The sequence below is a fragment of the Muntiacus reevesi genome, chromosome 11 (assembly GCF_963930625.1).
Source record: "Muntiacus reevesi chromosome 11, mMunRee1.1, whole genome shotgun sequence".
In the NCBI taxonomy this organism is placed as follows: domain Eukaryota; kingdom Metazoa; phylum Chordata; class Mammalia; order Artiodactyla; family Cervidae; genus Muntiacus; species Muntiacus reevesi.
In genome coordinates, this window is record NC_089259.1 from 66,358,811 (window position 1) to 66,376,290 (window position 17,480).

The 17,480-nt window shown below is 41.7% G+C and overlaps 1 protein-coding gene across 1 annotated transcript in view; it reads left to right on the plus strand.

Moving 5' to 3' along the window:
• LOC136144259 (ATP-binding cassette sub-family C member 4-like) overlaps positions 1–17,480 on the plus strand; it is a 167,867-nt gene that overhangs the window by 37,799 nt on the left and 112,588 nt on the right. Inside the window, exons 6-11 of the mRNA XM_065902006.1 lie at positions 834–997; positions 2,122–2,247; positions 3,601–3,850; positions 8,538–8,639; positions 10,954–11,043; positions 12,135–12,326. Of these exons, the coding sequence (XP_065758078.1) occupies positions 834–997; positions 2,122–2,247; positions 3,601–3,850; positions 8,538–8,639; positions 10,954–11,043; positions 12,135–12,326 (924 nt within the window). The remainder of the gene's footprint in view (positions 1–833; positions 998–2,121; positions 2,248–3,600; positions 3,851–8,537; positions 8,640–10,953; positions 11,044–12,134; positions 12,327–17,480) is intronic.

Here is a 17,480-nt window from a genome sequence, read left to right on the forward strand (position 1 = left end):
TGGTGTCAGCCAAGATTCCATTGAGGATGTAAGACAAAGGTTCTATTTATCCAACTTTCATTTCTCCCTGTGCAACTTAGATGTAATTACCTTTATTTTTCCATAAGTGAGAGTTTTGTTTTTCTAATAATAAATATTCAGCAGTGTTCTTGCCCAGCTTGGTTAGTGTTCCTGGGGTCTTTCTGGAGCGGCCCTTCTTGGCACGTGGTGTGGGTCTTGCTATACTGTCTTCTTCCTTCTCTAGGTGATGAAGGCCTGGTGGGCAAGGATTGTTCTTTCTGCTGCACCCTGTTCAGTGCCTACTGCATAGGGAGCCTTCAAGGAATATGCCAAAAGGGTGGTCCCCAGCCAGACACAGCCTCCTGTCTGCTGTCTCCTCCACAATCTTTTTTCCACTGACCTTTTGTATAGATAACATGACCCAGGACGTTTTAGCTGTTGGCCAGATCTGTATTGCACTAGACACTCCTCTTTCAAGTATTCATTCATTATACATGAAGTAAGGCTGTTACCCAGTTTCAGGGATGAATAAAGCTTAGTTTCTGCCCTATAGAAGCCACAGCCTATCAGGGAGGTAAATACGCAAGTAATTACTGGAGAGAGCCTATACCAAAATATAGGCTTTCCTGGGATGCCAGGGAGCCCCAGAGCAGGTGGACACTTGGACTTCTGCTTTAGCAGGTTTAAAACCCACTGAGATCATTTCTGTTTAGATTCCTGTCTTTTCCTTCAGAGCAGATTGTTTCTACACTGTGTCCTTACTGGTTTTATTGTATGCAGTCCTAAGAAGACTTATCTTTCTTTTTTTTTTTTTTAATCTTTCTTTTTTTTAGGTAACAACATTCTTGCACTATCTGTGGGTGGGGCCACTGCAGGCTATCACAGTGACTACCCTGCTCTGGATGGAAATAGGAATGTCATGTCTTGCTGGGATGGCAGTTGCCATTATTCTTCTACTTTTGCAAAGCTGCATAGGGAAGTTGTTTTCATCACTCTGGTAAGAGAAACACTTCTTTTAAAAATTGATAATATGTAATTGGTAACATCCACAGTCTGTTTGATGCTTTTGTTCAAAAAACAAGACAAATGCCTTCTCTGGTTTCTTCTTTGTGTGGTTTATAGACCCTTCAGACTTAGCCAGTGGAAGCTCCAGCCTTAAGCTGAAGGCCCATCTTGAAACAAGAACAGTGAAGGCATTCACTGGCTCCTCTTGGCACCATATCTGTTCAAGTAGAGTGTCCTCAGCAGAATTTACCCATGTCCAAGTTATTTAAATATTTTTAAATAGTAATAATCTTGATGCATATAGTTTTGTTTTGCTTGTGTTGGAGCCTTTTCAGGTATTTATGTTCATGTTGCCATTAATTTATAAGCACCCCAAGGGCCAGGCTGATCTTCCTTATATCTTTATGAAGCCCCACATTCACAGCAGCACATTGGTAGAAAAGTGGCTGGTGGTGAAGAGCCTTCTGCTGAGTTAGACCTGAAGCAGGTCCCAGAGGGTTGGAGGTGGTGGGTTGTCAGGTGATGGAGATGTTGTGCTATTTGAAGCTCACTGAGTTCTTGTGTGTGTTGTGTGTGTGCAGGTCTGTGCTTGGTGTCTTTCTGTATTTGGAATTTCCTTTCCCGTCTTTGTTGGAGAGAGAAATACTCCCTATCCTTCAAGGCCCTGTTCCAGTGCTACTAGGTCTCTGAAGCTCTTCTTGTTCTCCTTTCCTGGTAGAATTAACAGTCCCATTTTTTTCTGCTCCCCAGAAATTCTCTCCTATTTTATTACAGCACAGACTCTGTCTTCCTAGGTGTCTTTCTGCCTTTCCTTTCTGCTTGTGACCTCTTTGAGCAAATGGTTTGTATCTGATTCATTTCAGGTCTTCCTTAGCCGATGCTTCATGTTCTCCAAGTTGCTTCTTGAAATGGGCTGAATGGTTGACTTCCTAATTGAAGCCTTTTTTTTTTTTTTTTCATTTCTACTTTGATTAGGAACTGCCTGTGTTCTAAGTGCAAAAGGGCTGTAGAGAACTGTTTGCTTCCTAGCTACTCCCCCTTGTGCCCTCTGCTGCTGCTGAAAAGGAAACTTGGGCTGTGGTCACTAAGGCTCATCTCTTATGTCTATCCCCTCAGGAGTAAGACGGCAGCTCTCACAGATGACAGGATCAGGACCATGAGTGAAGTAATAACTGGCATCAGAACAATAAAAATGAATGTTTGGGAAAAGTCATTTATAGACCTTATTACCAGCTTGAGAAGGTAAGTTTATCTATATAGATATCACTCCATATTTTCATGCTTTATTTCCTATTCTATTGGATGCTTTAGATGTCTTACCAAAGAAATATTTAAGTTCGCCTTCACATTAGCATGAACTTAAATACTTACTGTTCACTGCATCCCCCACATGTTGCAGGAGTGTTAAGGAGAATAGTGGAGAAATCATTTAACCTGCTCTCCCATTTACCATCTCCTCAAAAGAAAAAATATATGCTTCTTACTTATATAGAAATGAAATTCTAAGTAGGTCTTAATATCTTGAATCCCAATAAGCAATGCTTTTAAGATAGTATTTGAGACAATGACATTCAAATTAAAATTGTAATTTATGTTGATGGCCCTTAAACGGGGAGATTATAGAGACTGGGTGAACCTGTATCCAGCCAAACTGCATGAATCACTATTCTTCATTGTTGTGCTTATTCGTTCAGTTGTATCCGACTCTTTGTGACCCCGTGAACTGTAGCTCGCTAGGCTCCTCTGTCCATGGGATTTCCCAGGCAGGAATACTAGAGGGGTTGCCATTTCCTCCTCCAGAGGATCTTCCTGACCCAAGTCAGGAAGATTGAACCCGTATCTCCTGCATTGGGGGTGGATTCTTTGCCTCCATGAAAGTTCATGAATCACTATTATTCATTTCAAATGGAGCTATGAAAATACTGTCCCTTTTGCTTTGCTTCATGTTTGTAAACTGTTTTTCCATATTTTATTTAAATATCTGATGAGCATTTCTCTGACCCTATGTTGTCACCTCTTACTTTGCACTTTTGAGGAGCCCATCTTCCTTCTTCTCTGGCCTCCACCCAGCCTGACTGACTCCAGCTCATCTCAGGGTCCACATGTGTGTGACTTGCCCTGACTCCACTGTTCCGAATTACATGCCTCTGCCCTGAGCTCCCGTGGGGGCTGTGCTGATCATCTCTGTCTAATGTCTCTCAATTTTGTGGTTGCTGATTCTCTTCCCTTATAAGTTCATGAGCTCCTGGAGGGGACAGTCTGTGTTTTTTTGTAAGGAGCCCAGCATAGGACTTGTGATTATGAATGTTTGTTGAATGAATGTTCAAACCCAGTCTGATTGACCCGAAATGTTTGAAAGTGTAAGAGAAAGCCTCCTAAATGTTTGAAAATGTAACAGAAAGAGTGAAGTGGAGATGAAGTGTGTGGTCCTGGTGTTGGGACAGACCCCTGGGTGTGCAGTGTCTGCATGAGTGAGGGATGGATTTTCTTTATCTGTGTCCATTCCCTAGAAAGGGGCCACTTACATAGGGCACTGAATTCATGTCCTGTATGTTGATGCTTCTTATAAAACCTATGTCCTACTTTCTTTTACAGGAAGGAAATCTCCAAGATTCTGAGAAGTTCCTACCTTCGGGGCATGAATTTGGCATCATTTTTCGCTATGAGCAAAATCATGATTTTTGTCACCTTCATCAGCAATGTGGTCCTTGACAACCTGATCACAGGCAGCCAAGCGTTTGTGGCGGTGACACTGTTCGAAGCTCTGCGGTGTTCAAGCACCCTCTACTTCCCCATGGCTGTTGAGAAGGTGTCAGAGACTGTCGTCAGCATCCAAAGAATCAAGGTTTAGTGAAAAATAACTTTTTAAAGTTATAGGAAAATTTCACCTAAAATGCCCTTTTATGTGGTATCACTGTGTGCCAGTTAGATAAGATTTAACTCTTCCAGTGCCAAGCTGGCAATCTTTCCAAAATGTATATATTCCCCTCTTTTATTAAGTAAAGTGTATTAAAAGTACTGTAAGATCCATGCTTGTTTAGGACCTGTAGTATAAACAGCAGCAGCACAGGCTCTTGATATGCAATAATGGCTGCAGGACAATTAAAATGTCTAAAAGCAGGAGAAGCAAACAGATGCGTCTCCTGTGCTGACTGGAATGACTAGGCAGTGACTGTGCACAGTCCTGGGATGACCAGGATTCCTTTCTGGGCTGGGAGGGGAGAAACTTGCTGAGAAGTCCCTGTTCCCTGGGCAGGAAGAGTGGCCTCTGAGTCACTTATTTCTCTGTGTTCAAAAATGGATTCTTTCCTTTACAGATGTTTTCTTGTTGATCTCTGCATTTTTGTTCCTGGCCTTATTTTATTTAGTGTCTAAGCCTGTCTCTAGCTGCCCTCTTCCTTTCAAACTTGTGATTCCCACCATACCTATTGTCTCCTTTTTTAAACTAACTGTCCCTAAATAGTCAGGGGTAAATAATTTTTATCACTAAAACAAGGGCCTGGCACACACGAGGTGCTCAAGTATTTCTTTTTAAAATGAAGATTGAATCAACTCTGTGAAAATGAATAGTTTATGATGACCTCATAAGCCCAAGAAGTCTATTTATCTTGAGTGAGGAAGGGGGACCCATGGTCTCAGCACTGGATGACTCGAATAGGATCGCAAAAGATCTCAATTTCAAAGCACTCACTAAAAGTCTTCAGTAACTTTAACATTCAGTAAAATGTGTCTTTGGGATTATATTGTTCAAAAGCAGCTTTAGGTTTCCATTATCAGCCACAAACAAATCAGTCTCTTTAGCTGCAATTCTGATATTGATACTTTCCTGCATAACCTGTTCTGGGTCTGTACTTCATGGTTCTAATGACCATTTAATTTCAGCTTTTTCATCAGAGTGAGTCTTGGAGAAAAATGCAGCCAGCACTTCTGGCGCCTTTACGAACTGATCATGTGTTGAATGGGGTCTCATTTAATCCTTGGAAGACTGTGACATCTGTTCCCCTCAGATCTATTATTTGTGGACAAGTGGTCAATAAATTCAATTCTTCACTTAGGGCATAATTTTCCTCTTCTTTATTTTTTGTTTCAAAGTGAGGAATTTCTATTCTAATATATACACATTCAGTATTGATGTCTGGGTTACATGCTTCAGCTGAAACTGGAATTTGATTCTGTCTAGACCAGATATATAACATATACATTACTCTCCAGGGCCCTAGGTCTTTTTAATCAATAGAAGTTGATAATAGGCCAGACAAGAAATTCAAGTAAGGCTTTACTGAGGCTTGTGCTATAGCACAAAGTATGAAAACAAGAGACTGATGCCCTGTTGACTCTTTGAGAAGGGTAGGCTGGTTCCTTAAGTGGGGTGAGGGTAGGGGAGGTTTGGTGGTGTTAGCCAGAGGGGTGATTTATGTGGTCTGCCTACTGTCTTGTAGGTGCCATGTGCCAAGATTATATGCAGTATGCTGATTTGCTCCCAGCACCTCAGAAATGCCAGTTGGCTTGTGGTGTTTTTGTGTCTTACTGTTCATGATCGCCTTTGCATGTGTGCGGTTATGTTTAGTCCCTTAGGATTTCTTTGTATTTTTTGCTCAAGGAGACGTTTGCCCAGGTGCAAGTGCTCCCATAAAGGACCCCAGGTCCAAGCATGTCTCATAATCTTTTGCTTGTTGCTGTGTCAGCTTAGACTGTGTAAGGCTCAGTCTTAGCTGAAGTTGGGACTGTATAAGTGCATGGATGACATAGTTTCTCCCCTCTGTGTGACCTAATATTCCTCTGGGAATTCAGAGGTGGGAGGGCAGTGCCAGCTGGGGATGTGCCAAGCTGGTTCCCCGTATGGTTAGTATTTGAGATGGACCCAGAAGGGTGGTTGGGGTCAGTACTCAGGGTGTCCAGGCAGACACCACCTGGGGAGAGTGGACTTAGGTGCTGTGGGTCACTGGGGGGTGTTAAGCTTGTGGACACTCTCAGAGGGGCTGTAAGGAGATCAGGAGGGAGTTGTCTTGGGGTAGGTCAGTGATGTTGGAGAGGGCTGGGGAAGGAACCAGAAAAAGAAAAGTTGCATTACTGAGATAATTAATGGTGAGTGACATTCTGAAATTATTTTGTTTCAAGAGGAAAAGAGAATTGGGAGAGAGATGAATTGTGTTAGAATAGACGAGAGCTGGTACCTGGTTGACAATGGGAGAAGTGATGTGGAGAGAGGACTCAGGCTGCGATAGTTGAGAGTCTGCGATTGTGTCCTCAGACCACGGTCTGTCCATCCTGCCTCCTGATGGACAGGGGATGGACAGCTTGGGGATGGTAGGAGTCTCCATGCCCAGTGTTATGTTCTCAGTGAGCTTGAATGAGAGGCAGAGGGGATGAAGGAATAGCATCTTCCACCAGCTGATATTTGACAGAAATGTAAGGACCACGTCTTTCCTTTTCTGCACAAAGGTTTTCACATTCAGTGTTTACCTGTTCTTCTTTTGAAGTAGAAGTTTGCTATCACATTTTTGACTCTGAGGCATGATAGATGGGATGTCAAGATATTTAAGGTGGTAGATTATTGTTTGGGTGTTGTTTTCTTTCTTAAACATCCTCACATGCTTGTGTCAGTTGCCCCCTATATGGGTTAGGATTTGGTTTGCCTGTGGGTCCCAGAGGTGCCCATGCTAAAGCTGCTTACACAGGTCATTTGTTTTTCTCTCATGCAAGAATCCTTGTGAGGCTCTGAATGGGTTTCCTGGGGCTGCTGATATGAAGTACCACAAACCACGTGGCTTAAAACCAAGGGAAAGTATTGTTTTACAGCCCCGGAGGCTAGAAGTCTGAAATCAAGGTATCAGCAGGGTCAGGATCCTTCTGAATCTGATAAAGGAGCGTCCTTTCTTGTCTCTGCTAGTTTTGAGTGGTTGCAGGCAAACCTTGACATTCCTTGGCTTGTAACTGCCATCACTCTAGTCTCTGTCTCCATCATCAGGTAGCTTTTTTGTGTGTGTCTGTGTCTGCATCTCTCAATAGGACTCCAGTCATATTGGATTCAGGGCCCACCCTACTCCACTGTGATCTCACTTTAATTGATTACATTTACAACCAAATTTCCAAATAAAGTCACATTTTGAGGTAACTGGGGTTAGGATTGCAGTTTATCTTTTTGTGGGGATCCAATTCACCTCATAACTAGTACCATGGCTAGTGTGAACCTCCGTGGTGTTGGGACCCAGACTCTTTCTTCTTATGTTACTCCACTGCATGTGACTTGACCCCGCTGGTAGCCCACAAGGCCCAGGCTGGGGCAGAGGAAGGTCCTGGTTGCTGTCACTCCCCACTGCCCTGGATTTAGTCATGGGGCTGCTCCTGTCTTCTCAGGAGCCTGGAGTCAGGGCCTCCTTCCAGGCTTCCATGTGCAGCTAAAATCCAGGTTTGTTACCTCAGAAGAACGAGAGCAGGTTTTGAGGACAGTCAACAGTCTCTGCCTCATGTTCACAGTTTTTGGGGACCTTGGGGAGTGGGAGTGGTCTAAGTTGTCTTTTCAGGATCTTTATTACTCTAGCTTTTCTCATTGAATTATGTTTAGCATTTGCAAGGCAAGAGGGAGTTTTCTTGTGTGTGTTTGTCAGCTTTGTAGCAGTTTATGAGACTTTGTTTTATTTTACTACTTTGCATCAGTTAGCTGCTAAGTGGTGTAGAAGATAACAAGAAGTGGGAAGTGCAGCCATTCTTGCTGTGGAGGAGAGAGGGCATTGACTAAGAAGAGGCAGTGATTGTGAAAAGATGCTTGTAAAATATTTTTTAAGACATAGAAACAATGGCATTTTCTTTTTAGAATGATGACTTGAGTGATAATTTATGACAAGCAGTGATGTGGTATTGACACACACGAGGGGGAAAGCAGAGTGTACAGGGTTTGCACTCAGAGTCTCTGTCGTTGATCTTGTGTCCCAGCCTGTCCTGTGCCACCTGCTTCCTGACGGCCTGGGGAGGGCCGCCTTCTCTGTGTCCTAGCAGTGCCACATAGTGCTTGGCACATGGTGGGATTCAGTTAGTATTTATGAAATAATTTTCTACCAGCTCACTTGTTTATTGTTGGTAACACAAAAGTAAAGCAATAAAAATGTCCAGATTCTAAATGTATTGGAGCTTGAAGCCATATTTTTTTCTTAGGAACCTGTACACTTGTTGAGAAAGCAAAAAAGATAGCCCCATGGCCAGGAACTCTTTATCTGTTTTATACATGCACAGAAACACACACACATATACATATACACACACACATACACACACACACACACATATATATATATGTATATGCTATATTATGTGCTATACTGTATTCTATACTTAGGTGTATATATTCTATAATAATGATATATTATATACTATATACTATTTAATATTTCTCATGTGAACCAAGACCTAATAAAATTCAGTTGTAAAATGATGATAGATATAAAACTTTTTATTGCAAATTCAAGGGAAGCAATTGCTTTGTTTGTGCTTTGCTCTTGCAGTATAAACAATCTATGGTTTGCTTTTTTCTGTAGAACTTTCTGTTGCTTGATGAGATATCACAATGCTACCTTCTGCTTCCATCAGATGGTAAAACAATTGTGGATGTGCAAGCTTTTACAGCTTCTTGGGAAAAGGTAAGAAACCTTCCATTACAAAATTGTGACTGGTAAAAGACAACTGTGACATAGATTTATTGGAGAATTTTGAGATTTTACATATACTGTAAAATGTGACTTGTTCATTTACTGAGAATATGTTATAAAAATGCTCAGAATCAGGAATAAGGTTTGAATGAATGAACTTAAGTGTAAAATCAGTCTGAGGCATTTGACATTTTGCACTTTTTTTCATTTTCAAGAGAGCTTTCAGTGTATAAGCTTTTTGAACTTAAAGTATGTAAATTCTTCTTTTAATTTTTAGCTTATTTTTCATTATGGTTTATTATGAAGTGTTAAATATAATTCCCTGTGCTATACAATAGGATCACCTTAAAGAAAAGATAAATAGCACAAGTACATCTTTTCTTGAAAACCCAGATCTAATGTTTTGAGCTGAAGTGTGAAGTATCAGTCGCTTCAGTTGTATCTAAGTCTTTGTGACCCAATGGGCTGCAGCCCACCAGGCCCCTCTGTCCCTGGGAATGGATAACCACTCCAATATTTCTGTTGTTGATATTCAGTCACTTAGTCATGTCCAGATCTTTGTGAGTCCGTGGACTGCAGCATACCAGACTTCCCTGTCCTTCACCATCTCCCGGAGCTTGCTCAAACTCACGTTCATTGAATTGATCATGCCATCCAATCATCTTGTTCTCTGTTGTCCCCTTCTCTTCCTGCCTTCAATCTTTCCCAACATCAGGATCTTTTCCAATGAGTCTGCTCTTTGTATCAGGTGGCCAAAGTATTGGAGTTTCAACTTCAGCATCAGTCCTTTCAATGAATATGCAAGATTGATTTCCTTTTGATATCCTTGCTGTCCAAGGGACTGTCAAGAGTCTTCTCTAACACCACAGTTCAAAATTTTTGCAAACTCTTCGTTAGTGCTCAGCCTTCTTTATGGTCCAGCTCTTACATCTATACATGACTACTGAAAATACCATAGCTTGACTATAGTGAATAGTGAAGTCGCTCAGTCGTGTCCGACTCTTTGTGACCCCATGGACTGTAGCCCACCAGGCTCCTTCGTCCATGGGATTCTCCAGGCAAGAATACTGGACTGGGTTGCTATTTCCTTCTCCAGGGGATCTTCCCAACCCAGGGATCGAACCCAGGTCTCCCACATTGCAGGCAGATGCTTTAACCTCTGAGCTACCAGGGAAGCTTTGACTACATGGACCTTTATCAGCAAAGTAATGCCTCTGCTTTTTAATACACAGTCTAGGTTTGTCATAGCTATTCTTCCAAAGAGCAAGCATCTTTGAATTCATGGCTGCAGTCACTGTCTGGAGTGACTTTGGAGCACAAGAAAATAAAATCCGCCACTGTTTCCACTTTCTCCCTTTCTATTTTCCATGAAGTGATGGGACCAGATGCCATGATCTTAGATTTTTGAATGTTGAATTTTAAGCCAACATTCACTCTTTTTCACTCTCCTCTTTCATCTTCATCAAGATGCTCTTTAGTTCCCCTTCACTCTGTGCAATTAGAGTGGCATCATCTGTGTGTTTGAGGTTGTTGATATTCTGTCAGAATTCTAGATTCCATTTTGTGATTCATTTAACCTGGCATTTTGCATCATGTAGTATGCCTAAAAGTTAAAGAAGCAGGGCGACCATATACTCTGTTGACCTACTCCTTTCCTGATTTTTAACCAGTCTGTTGCTGCATGTCTGTGTTGCATGTTGTTGCATGTTCTAACTGTTGCTTCTTGACCTGCACACAGATTTCTCAGATGACAGGTGACATGGTCTGGTATTCACATCTTTTTAAGAATTTTCTATAGTTGGTTGTGATCCACATTGTCAAAGGCTTTAGTCAATGTAGCAGAAGTAGATATTTTTCTGGAATTACCTGCTTTTTCTGTGATCCAACAGATATCAGCAATTTGATCTCTGGTTCCTCTGCTTTTCTAATTCCAGCTTGTACCTCTGGAAGTTCTCAGTTCACATACTGCTGAAGCCTAGCTTGAAGAATTTTGAGTATTACTTTGCTAGAATATGAAATGAGCACAATTGTGTGGTAGTTGGAGCATTCTTCTGTCCATTTGGGAATCTAGTAAAAGAAGGAACCTTCCTAAAATCAGCTAAAGCTGCCTCAAATCCCCAGAGAGATAAGATTTGATGAAGAGGCCTCCAGGACACAGTATCTTAAAATAGGAAAGAGAAAAATGTGGATTATATTTTACATATCAATTATGTTGATTATTGTTACACTTTTCACTTTCTAAAAAAGCTTGTGTTACTTTATTAAAATTGGTAAATTAAATTAAATTAAAAACTTTAATTTGTAGGCGTCAAAGATCCCAACCCTACAAGGACTTTCCTTTACTGTCAGACCTGGTGAGCTGTTAGCTGTGGTCGGACATGTTGGAGCAGGAAAGGTAAGTTATGGTGTCTTTTGTCAGCTTGATGCAACACCACAGCTCCTATTAAATTCTCAGAATGGAGCCCAGATCTGTGTGTGATTCAGTTTGCATTGAGTGTATCTAGAACAGCATCTCTCTAAGGTGTGTTCCATCGAACATTCATTTTACAATAATGTTTCATGGCCAAATAAATCACGATAAATGCACACTGTCTTTTCCTTCTTGGTGCTTCACATTGCCCTGTTAGGAACTGCCTATGGGGAATTTGGACTCCTCAGTGAAGGAAATTATTTATGTGACCGCTATTCAGGATAGACAGAGACAATGGGGACTTCTTTTCATCTTAGTGGCCCTTCCAGGATGTCTGGAGATCATAAAGGCTCTTCCTGGAAGCTCTGAGAATTTCCTCCTGTGACTTGACGTGATCCCATCAGTGCACATGTAGTGAATGTGCAGCCACGTGCTGGAGATAAAGGTACAGACTTGAGCAAGACCCTGACTATCTGCCTTTCAGAGGCAACCAGGTTCTGGGGCAAGGCAGATATGCAAATATATTATTTCAGCCCAGTGTCATGAACACTCTGATGGTAAGGATACAGACACAGCACGTCTGTGTGATGTTGAAGATTGAAAGGAAAGGTGCACATGCATTTGGTCTGAAACAACAAAATACAGAAATCTAATGTGGGATATGGGCTTTTTAAGAACAAGTGTTTGTCAAGTAAAGGAAACAAGATGCAGGAATAATCACACTAAACATCAGATACATAAAATACATATCCTGCTGAGCTCTGCCAGAGAAGGATGTTAAGCATTCTCAATTATTCTTTGCTGAGTAGAATTTAATTTGGGGGGATACTTGGGCAGAGTAGATTGTTTATACTATTAATATATTCCTTATCAATCATTTTTGTTGACCACCAGTGTTATTTTCAGTTTTGTTTTTTCGGGGTTTTTTTGTTCTCAACTGCGAGGGCTGTACTTTATCCTGTTGAAGGAAAAGGTTCTATCCTGTATCAAGCACCAGGGTGGGGTCGGCTGTGCTGCGGGGCATGTTCAGTCCTGAGTGCTCCCTGTTCATGTGTGTGTGTTGCTGTCTGTTTCAGTCATCACTGTTAAGCGCTCTGCTGGGGGAGCTGCCCCCGAGCCAGGGGACGGTCAGCGTGCATGGGAGGATCGCGTATGTTTCTCAGCAGCCCTGGGTGTTTCCAGGAACTGTGAGGAGTAACATTTTATTTGGGAAGAAATATGAAAAGGAACGATACGAAGAAGTAATAAAGGCTTGTGCTTTGGAAGAGGTGAGTAATGACTTCTGAGTTGCATGTACTTGAATTTCAAATAAAGATAGTGGTTTAAACTACAAGGTTTGTTAAAAGTTCTTTTTTTTTTAAAGATGGTAACGATAACCCAATATGCAAAACAGAAAAAGAGACACAGATGTACAGAACAGACTTTGGAACTCTGTGGGAGAAGGCGAGGGTGGGATGTTCTGTGAGAAAAGCATTGAAGCAAGTATACTATCAATGGTGAAACAGCCCACCAGCCCAGGTTGGATGCATGAGACAAATGCTCAGGGTTGGTGCACTGGGAAGATCCAGAGGGATAGGATGGGGAGGGAGGCGGGAGGGGGGATCGGGATGGGGAACACATGTAAATCCATGGCTGACTCATGTCAATGTATGGCAAAAGTCACTGCAATATTGTAAAGTAATTAGCCTCCAACTAAATATAAATGAAAAAAAATTAAAAAAATAAAATATGGATTTTTGAAGATTGCTTAATATTTGAGTTGGTCTTCTGGGTAAATAAGCAGGTGTATTTACATATGCTATTGTTTTAATTCTTATAGGTTAATAATACAATACATTCTCTGGAGGGGGGATTGTTTCATTCTGTGAAGTTTCATTCACTTTCAACTTTTTTTTAATATAAATTTATTTTAATTGTAGGTTAATTACTTTACAATACTGTATTGGTTTTGTCATACATTGACATGAATCTGCCATGGGTGTACATGTGTTACTCATCCTGAACCCTCCTCCCACCTCTCTCCCCGTCCCATCCCTCTGGGTCATTCCAGTGCAGTTTCAAATTTTTAAATGGAAAGCTACAAATATTTACAGAAATAGAGAGCATGGTGTAATGAAACCTCATGTACCCACCCCCAGCTTCAGCTAGAATCAGCTGGTTGCCTGTCTCGCTGCATCTCTACCCCTGCCAGCCCCACCCCCACCCCAGAGTATCCTGAAGCAGATCCTAGACTTCAGATTAGCTCACCTGTAAACATTTCATTATTTTTCTCTGAAAGATAGGAAAGCTTTGGGGGGAAAAAAACACTACTTTATTTCACCTGAAAAATACTTCAAATTCCTGAATATCACCCACCTGCTAGTCTGTGTTTACATGCTGTTGATCATCTCACTGAGAAATCTTCACCACTGTTTGAACCCACATAAGGTCTGTCCCTGCACTTGGCTGATGCCTTCTTGGTCCCTTTCAGTCTGTGAGTTTCTCTCTCCACTTCATTTTTGACTTGTAATTTACTATTTAAGGAAACCAGAATGCTTTAAAATTTCTTTTTAATACTGCGTCATTTCACTGAGGGAGATTGTTTTCAGAAAGGCACTGAGTTTCCCAGAGAATGGTAAGGTGAAAGGTTTAACTCTACATTGGGATTTAAATAAGATTAGGACACTACTGAGCGACTTCACTTTTCACTTTCATGCATTGGAGAAGGAAATGGCAACCCACTCCAGTGTTCTTGCCTGGAGAATCCCAGGGATGGCGGAGCCTGGTGGGCTGCTGTCTATGGGGTCTCAGAGTCAGACATGACTGAAGCGACTTAGCAGCAGCAGCAGCAGTGAATAAATGATGAGAACTAAATTTAAGAGATAGAATACAATTTGGCAAAAAGAAAAGAAAAAGGGTAAATAATGTTAAATACTATGTTCCTCTCTCAGGTTGTAAAAAATCAGTAAATAACAACATTAAAGGTCCCCCTGGGGTCTGTTCAGTGTGGTCTGGACATCTGACAGCTCTTTTGTACTGTGAGGAAAAGACAGGGACAGATTTTCAAAGGTGTGGTGTTGAAGGCTTCAAACCTGCTTTGTGAGGAAATAGTAATTCTCAAACAATAGCTTGAACATCATAGGTTGTATCAGGTGTGTTTGTGCATGCTGAGTCATTTCAGTTGTGTCCAGCTCTGCGGCACTATGAACTATAGCCCGCTAGACTCCTCTATCCATGGGATTCTCCAGGCAAGAATACTGGAGTGGGTTGCCGTTTCCTTCCCCAGTGGAACTTCCCAACCCAGGAATCAAACTCAAGTCTCTGTCTCTTGCCTTGGCGAGTAGATACTTTACCACTAGCACCACCTGGGAAGCTCTGCATCAGGTGAGCAGCATTTTACAATGATGTGGTCAAGCAGAATTGCTTGTTTAATGGGCTTGTTTCTTCCAGGTTCTTGTTCATGGATGACTGTACATTTGCAGAAATGATGTCAAGTTAGCAGGAATGAGCTAGATTTTTATTAAATGGTCTAGATACCATATAAGAAGGGAAAGCAAACGTGGAACAGTGAGAACAGTAGCTTCCATTAATTCAGAGTCCACGTGCAAATCATTTTTCTGCCTTTCGCACATGTGCATACACACACGTAAAAAGGTTTATGAATTATTCATTCTTTATGAGTGTCTTCGATATTCCCATCTTCATTTTATAGTTATTAAAACTGAGGCCTGGAGAGATGAGTCACCTCATCTCTACATTTGTAGCTCAAGTTCAGATCCTGGGGGCCGATGCTTTGCCACAGCCTCTTGGGGCGACTAGACCAGCAATGTGGATTGTGTTCTAGGGCTTCACCCACATGGGGCATGTGTGCAGCATAAACTCTGGTTGGAAGGGGCCCTGCAGGGCTGGGATTCTCAGCAGTTCTTCTGTACATGATTTGACGTCTATAAACATTGACTGCTCTCCTGTTCTGCTGCATAGTTGGGACATGGAGTTGGGGTCCCTTGTGCCCATTCCCTCCTCGACAGGAAGGGAGGTCCAGCTTGGAGAGGTAGCAGAGAGGAGAGCTCTGGCCCTGGGTTCATCACTTGCCTACTGTCACTCTGGACACGTCCTGTTACCTGCCTGTGCCTCTGACCTTTCTGCAGCAAAATGAGGACATTAGGTCAGAGGGTTTTGTTGCTGCTCTGAAATGTCATCTATGATTCTGATTAACAAGAGGTTAGCAAGGTCTTTATGACACCTGGGAACTACTTGGTAAGTGTGAGAGCATCTGCTTATCTCCTTTGGGATTGCAGGTATCAGTGGATGGACATAAGGCAGGTGTAGGAAATAGTGGCGTCCTGCAGTTAGTCTGGCCATAGACACAGAGACGGCATGTGCAGTAGAAAAGGCTTGGCCTTTGGAGAGAAACAGTCCTGGGTGGTGACTCCAGGTGTTTGTCTCAGTTTCCTTTCTTATTAAATGGGGAAGGGGTGGGGTTACTGTGAAGATTACAGACAATGCCTGTGAAATGCAAACAAGCCAGGGTTTCAGTAAGTGGTGGCTACTGTTACTGTTCTAACTTTTTTCTCTCCATCCATCATCCAGCCATATAAATATAATAAAGCTTTCTCCTTACTATTCTCCCTACTCCCACCTACCTTAAATCCTAGAGGAAAAGCCATAAAAAAGCAACATCTATTTATTTATTAAAAATTTATTTATTTTAATTGTAGGATTATTGTGATGATTTTGCCATACATCAACATGAATCAGTCATGGGTATACATATGTCCCCCCCATCCTGAACCCACCCCCTACCTCCCTACCCACCCTATCCCTCTGGGTTGTCCCAGAGTACCGACTTTGGGTGCCCTGCTTGCATCAAACTTGCACTGGTCATCTATTTTACATATGGTAATGTACATGTTTCCATGCTATTCTCTTAAGTCATCCCACTTTCGCCTTCTCCCAGAGTCCAAAAGTCTGTTCTTTACATCAGTCTCCTTTGCTGCCTTGCATGTAAGATCATCATTACCATCTTTCTAAAAGCAACATTTTTTATATAACATATGTTAAAAACAACTAGATGTATTATACTAGATCTGATTGAAGTAATCATATAAGTTCATTCAGCTGAAAACTTTTCTGTAACAAAATAGGGAGACATGAAGTAATCACACTGGCAACATCAATTCAGGCTGATGACATTAACTCCAGGGTCTAGGAGTCAGACGGCTCAGGAATTGAGTCCCAGTTTCTCTGTTCATCAGACATATGGTTTTGGTTGATTGTCCTTAGAAGCCTGTTACTTCATCTGTCAAATGGAGATAATAAGACTATCAACCTCATGAGGTTGTTTCGAAAATGAAATGTGGTTGTGATTTTAAAGTACCTGATTTCTAGGGACATAAGCAGTCTGTAAGTATTAGAATGATTTTGAAAATAAATTAATTCTTAATTATAAGCTCAGTCACTTAGTGGTAAAATTGCATTCATAAAATGTGACATGTAAGAAAGAAGGTATCTGAGTATTAACTTCCACTGTTTGAGTTGGTATTTCTATAGGTGCTCTACACATAGTACATTATATAAATCAACAATAATAAGTTTCTGTTACCATAATATAAACAAGTGTGCAACATTTGTCTACATGTTATCTTTAAGGCTTTTGAGAATGTTTAGTTAACACGTATTTAAAGGTATCAAACTGATAAATTCTAGTTTAACATTTTTCCACATAAATCACTTACTTGGCCATAGGATAGTAAGTTTATTGATACTTACATGTCTAGGTATAGAGGCCTTCAAGTCTTGAGTTACTTAAGTGTTGTGTTCATTTCTAACGTACCTTCAGTCACCACCTGGACAGCATGATGTGAAAGAGCAGAAGACTTTGAACTGACATGAGCTGGTTCAGATTCCAGCTCTTCTGTTTCACAGCTGACCACCCTCAGACCAGTGATGTGACCTCACTCAGTCTCAATTTCCTCATCTGTGAAATGGGGCCAACACTTACTGTGAAGCTTGCTGTGAGGATTAGAGATAATCAGCATCAGGTTTCAGAACAGATCTTGGTGCACAGATCTTACCCCCCCAGGAGCTGTGAGAAGCCATGTGCACGTGTACAAATGATGGAGCAGAATAAGACAGGTACTTCATGAGAAATGAGATATGTAAACAGAACCCAGCAGGAAGAGAGATGAGTCCAGGATAGTTTCATGGGAGAGTGTGTTTGGGCTTAGCCTGGAAAGATGGGTGGGATATTTACAGGCCATGAGAGGAGGGGTGATTCCACATGGAAGGAAAGCTGTGAAGGAAGGCAGGGCTCCTGCTGCTTGACTCTCCAGTCCAGCCCTCCTCAGCCAGGGCCTCTCGTCTGGCCCTCGTTAACCATCTCAGCAGTCTGCTCTGTGGTGTCTCTAATGTGAGTCTCCACCATCGCTGAAGGGCCCTTGATG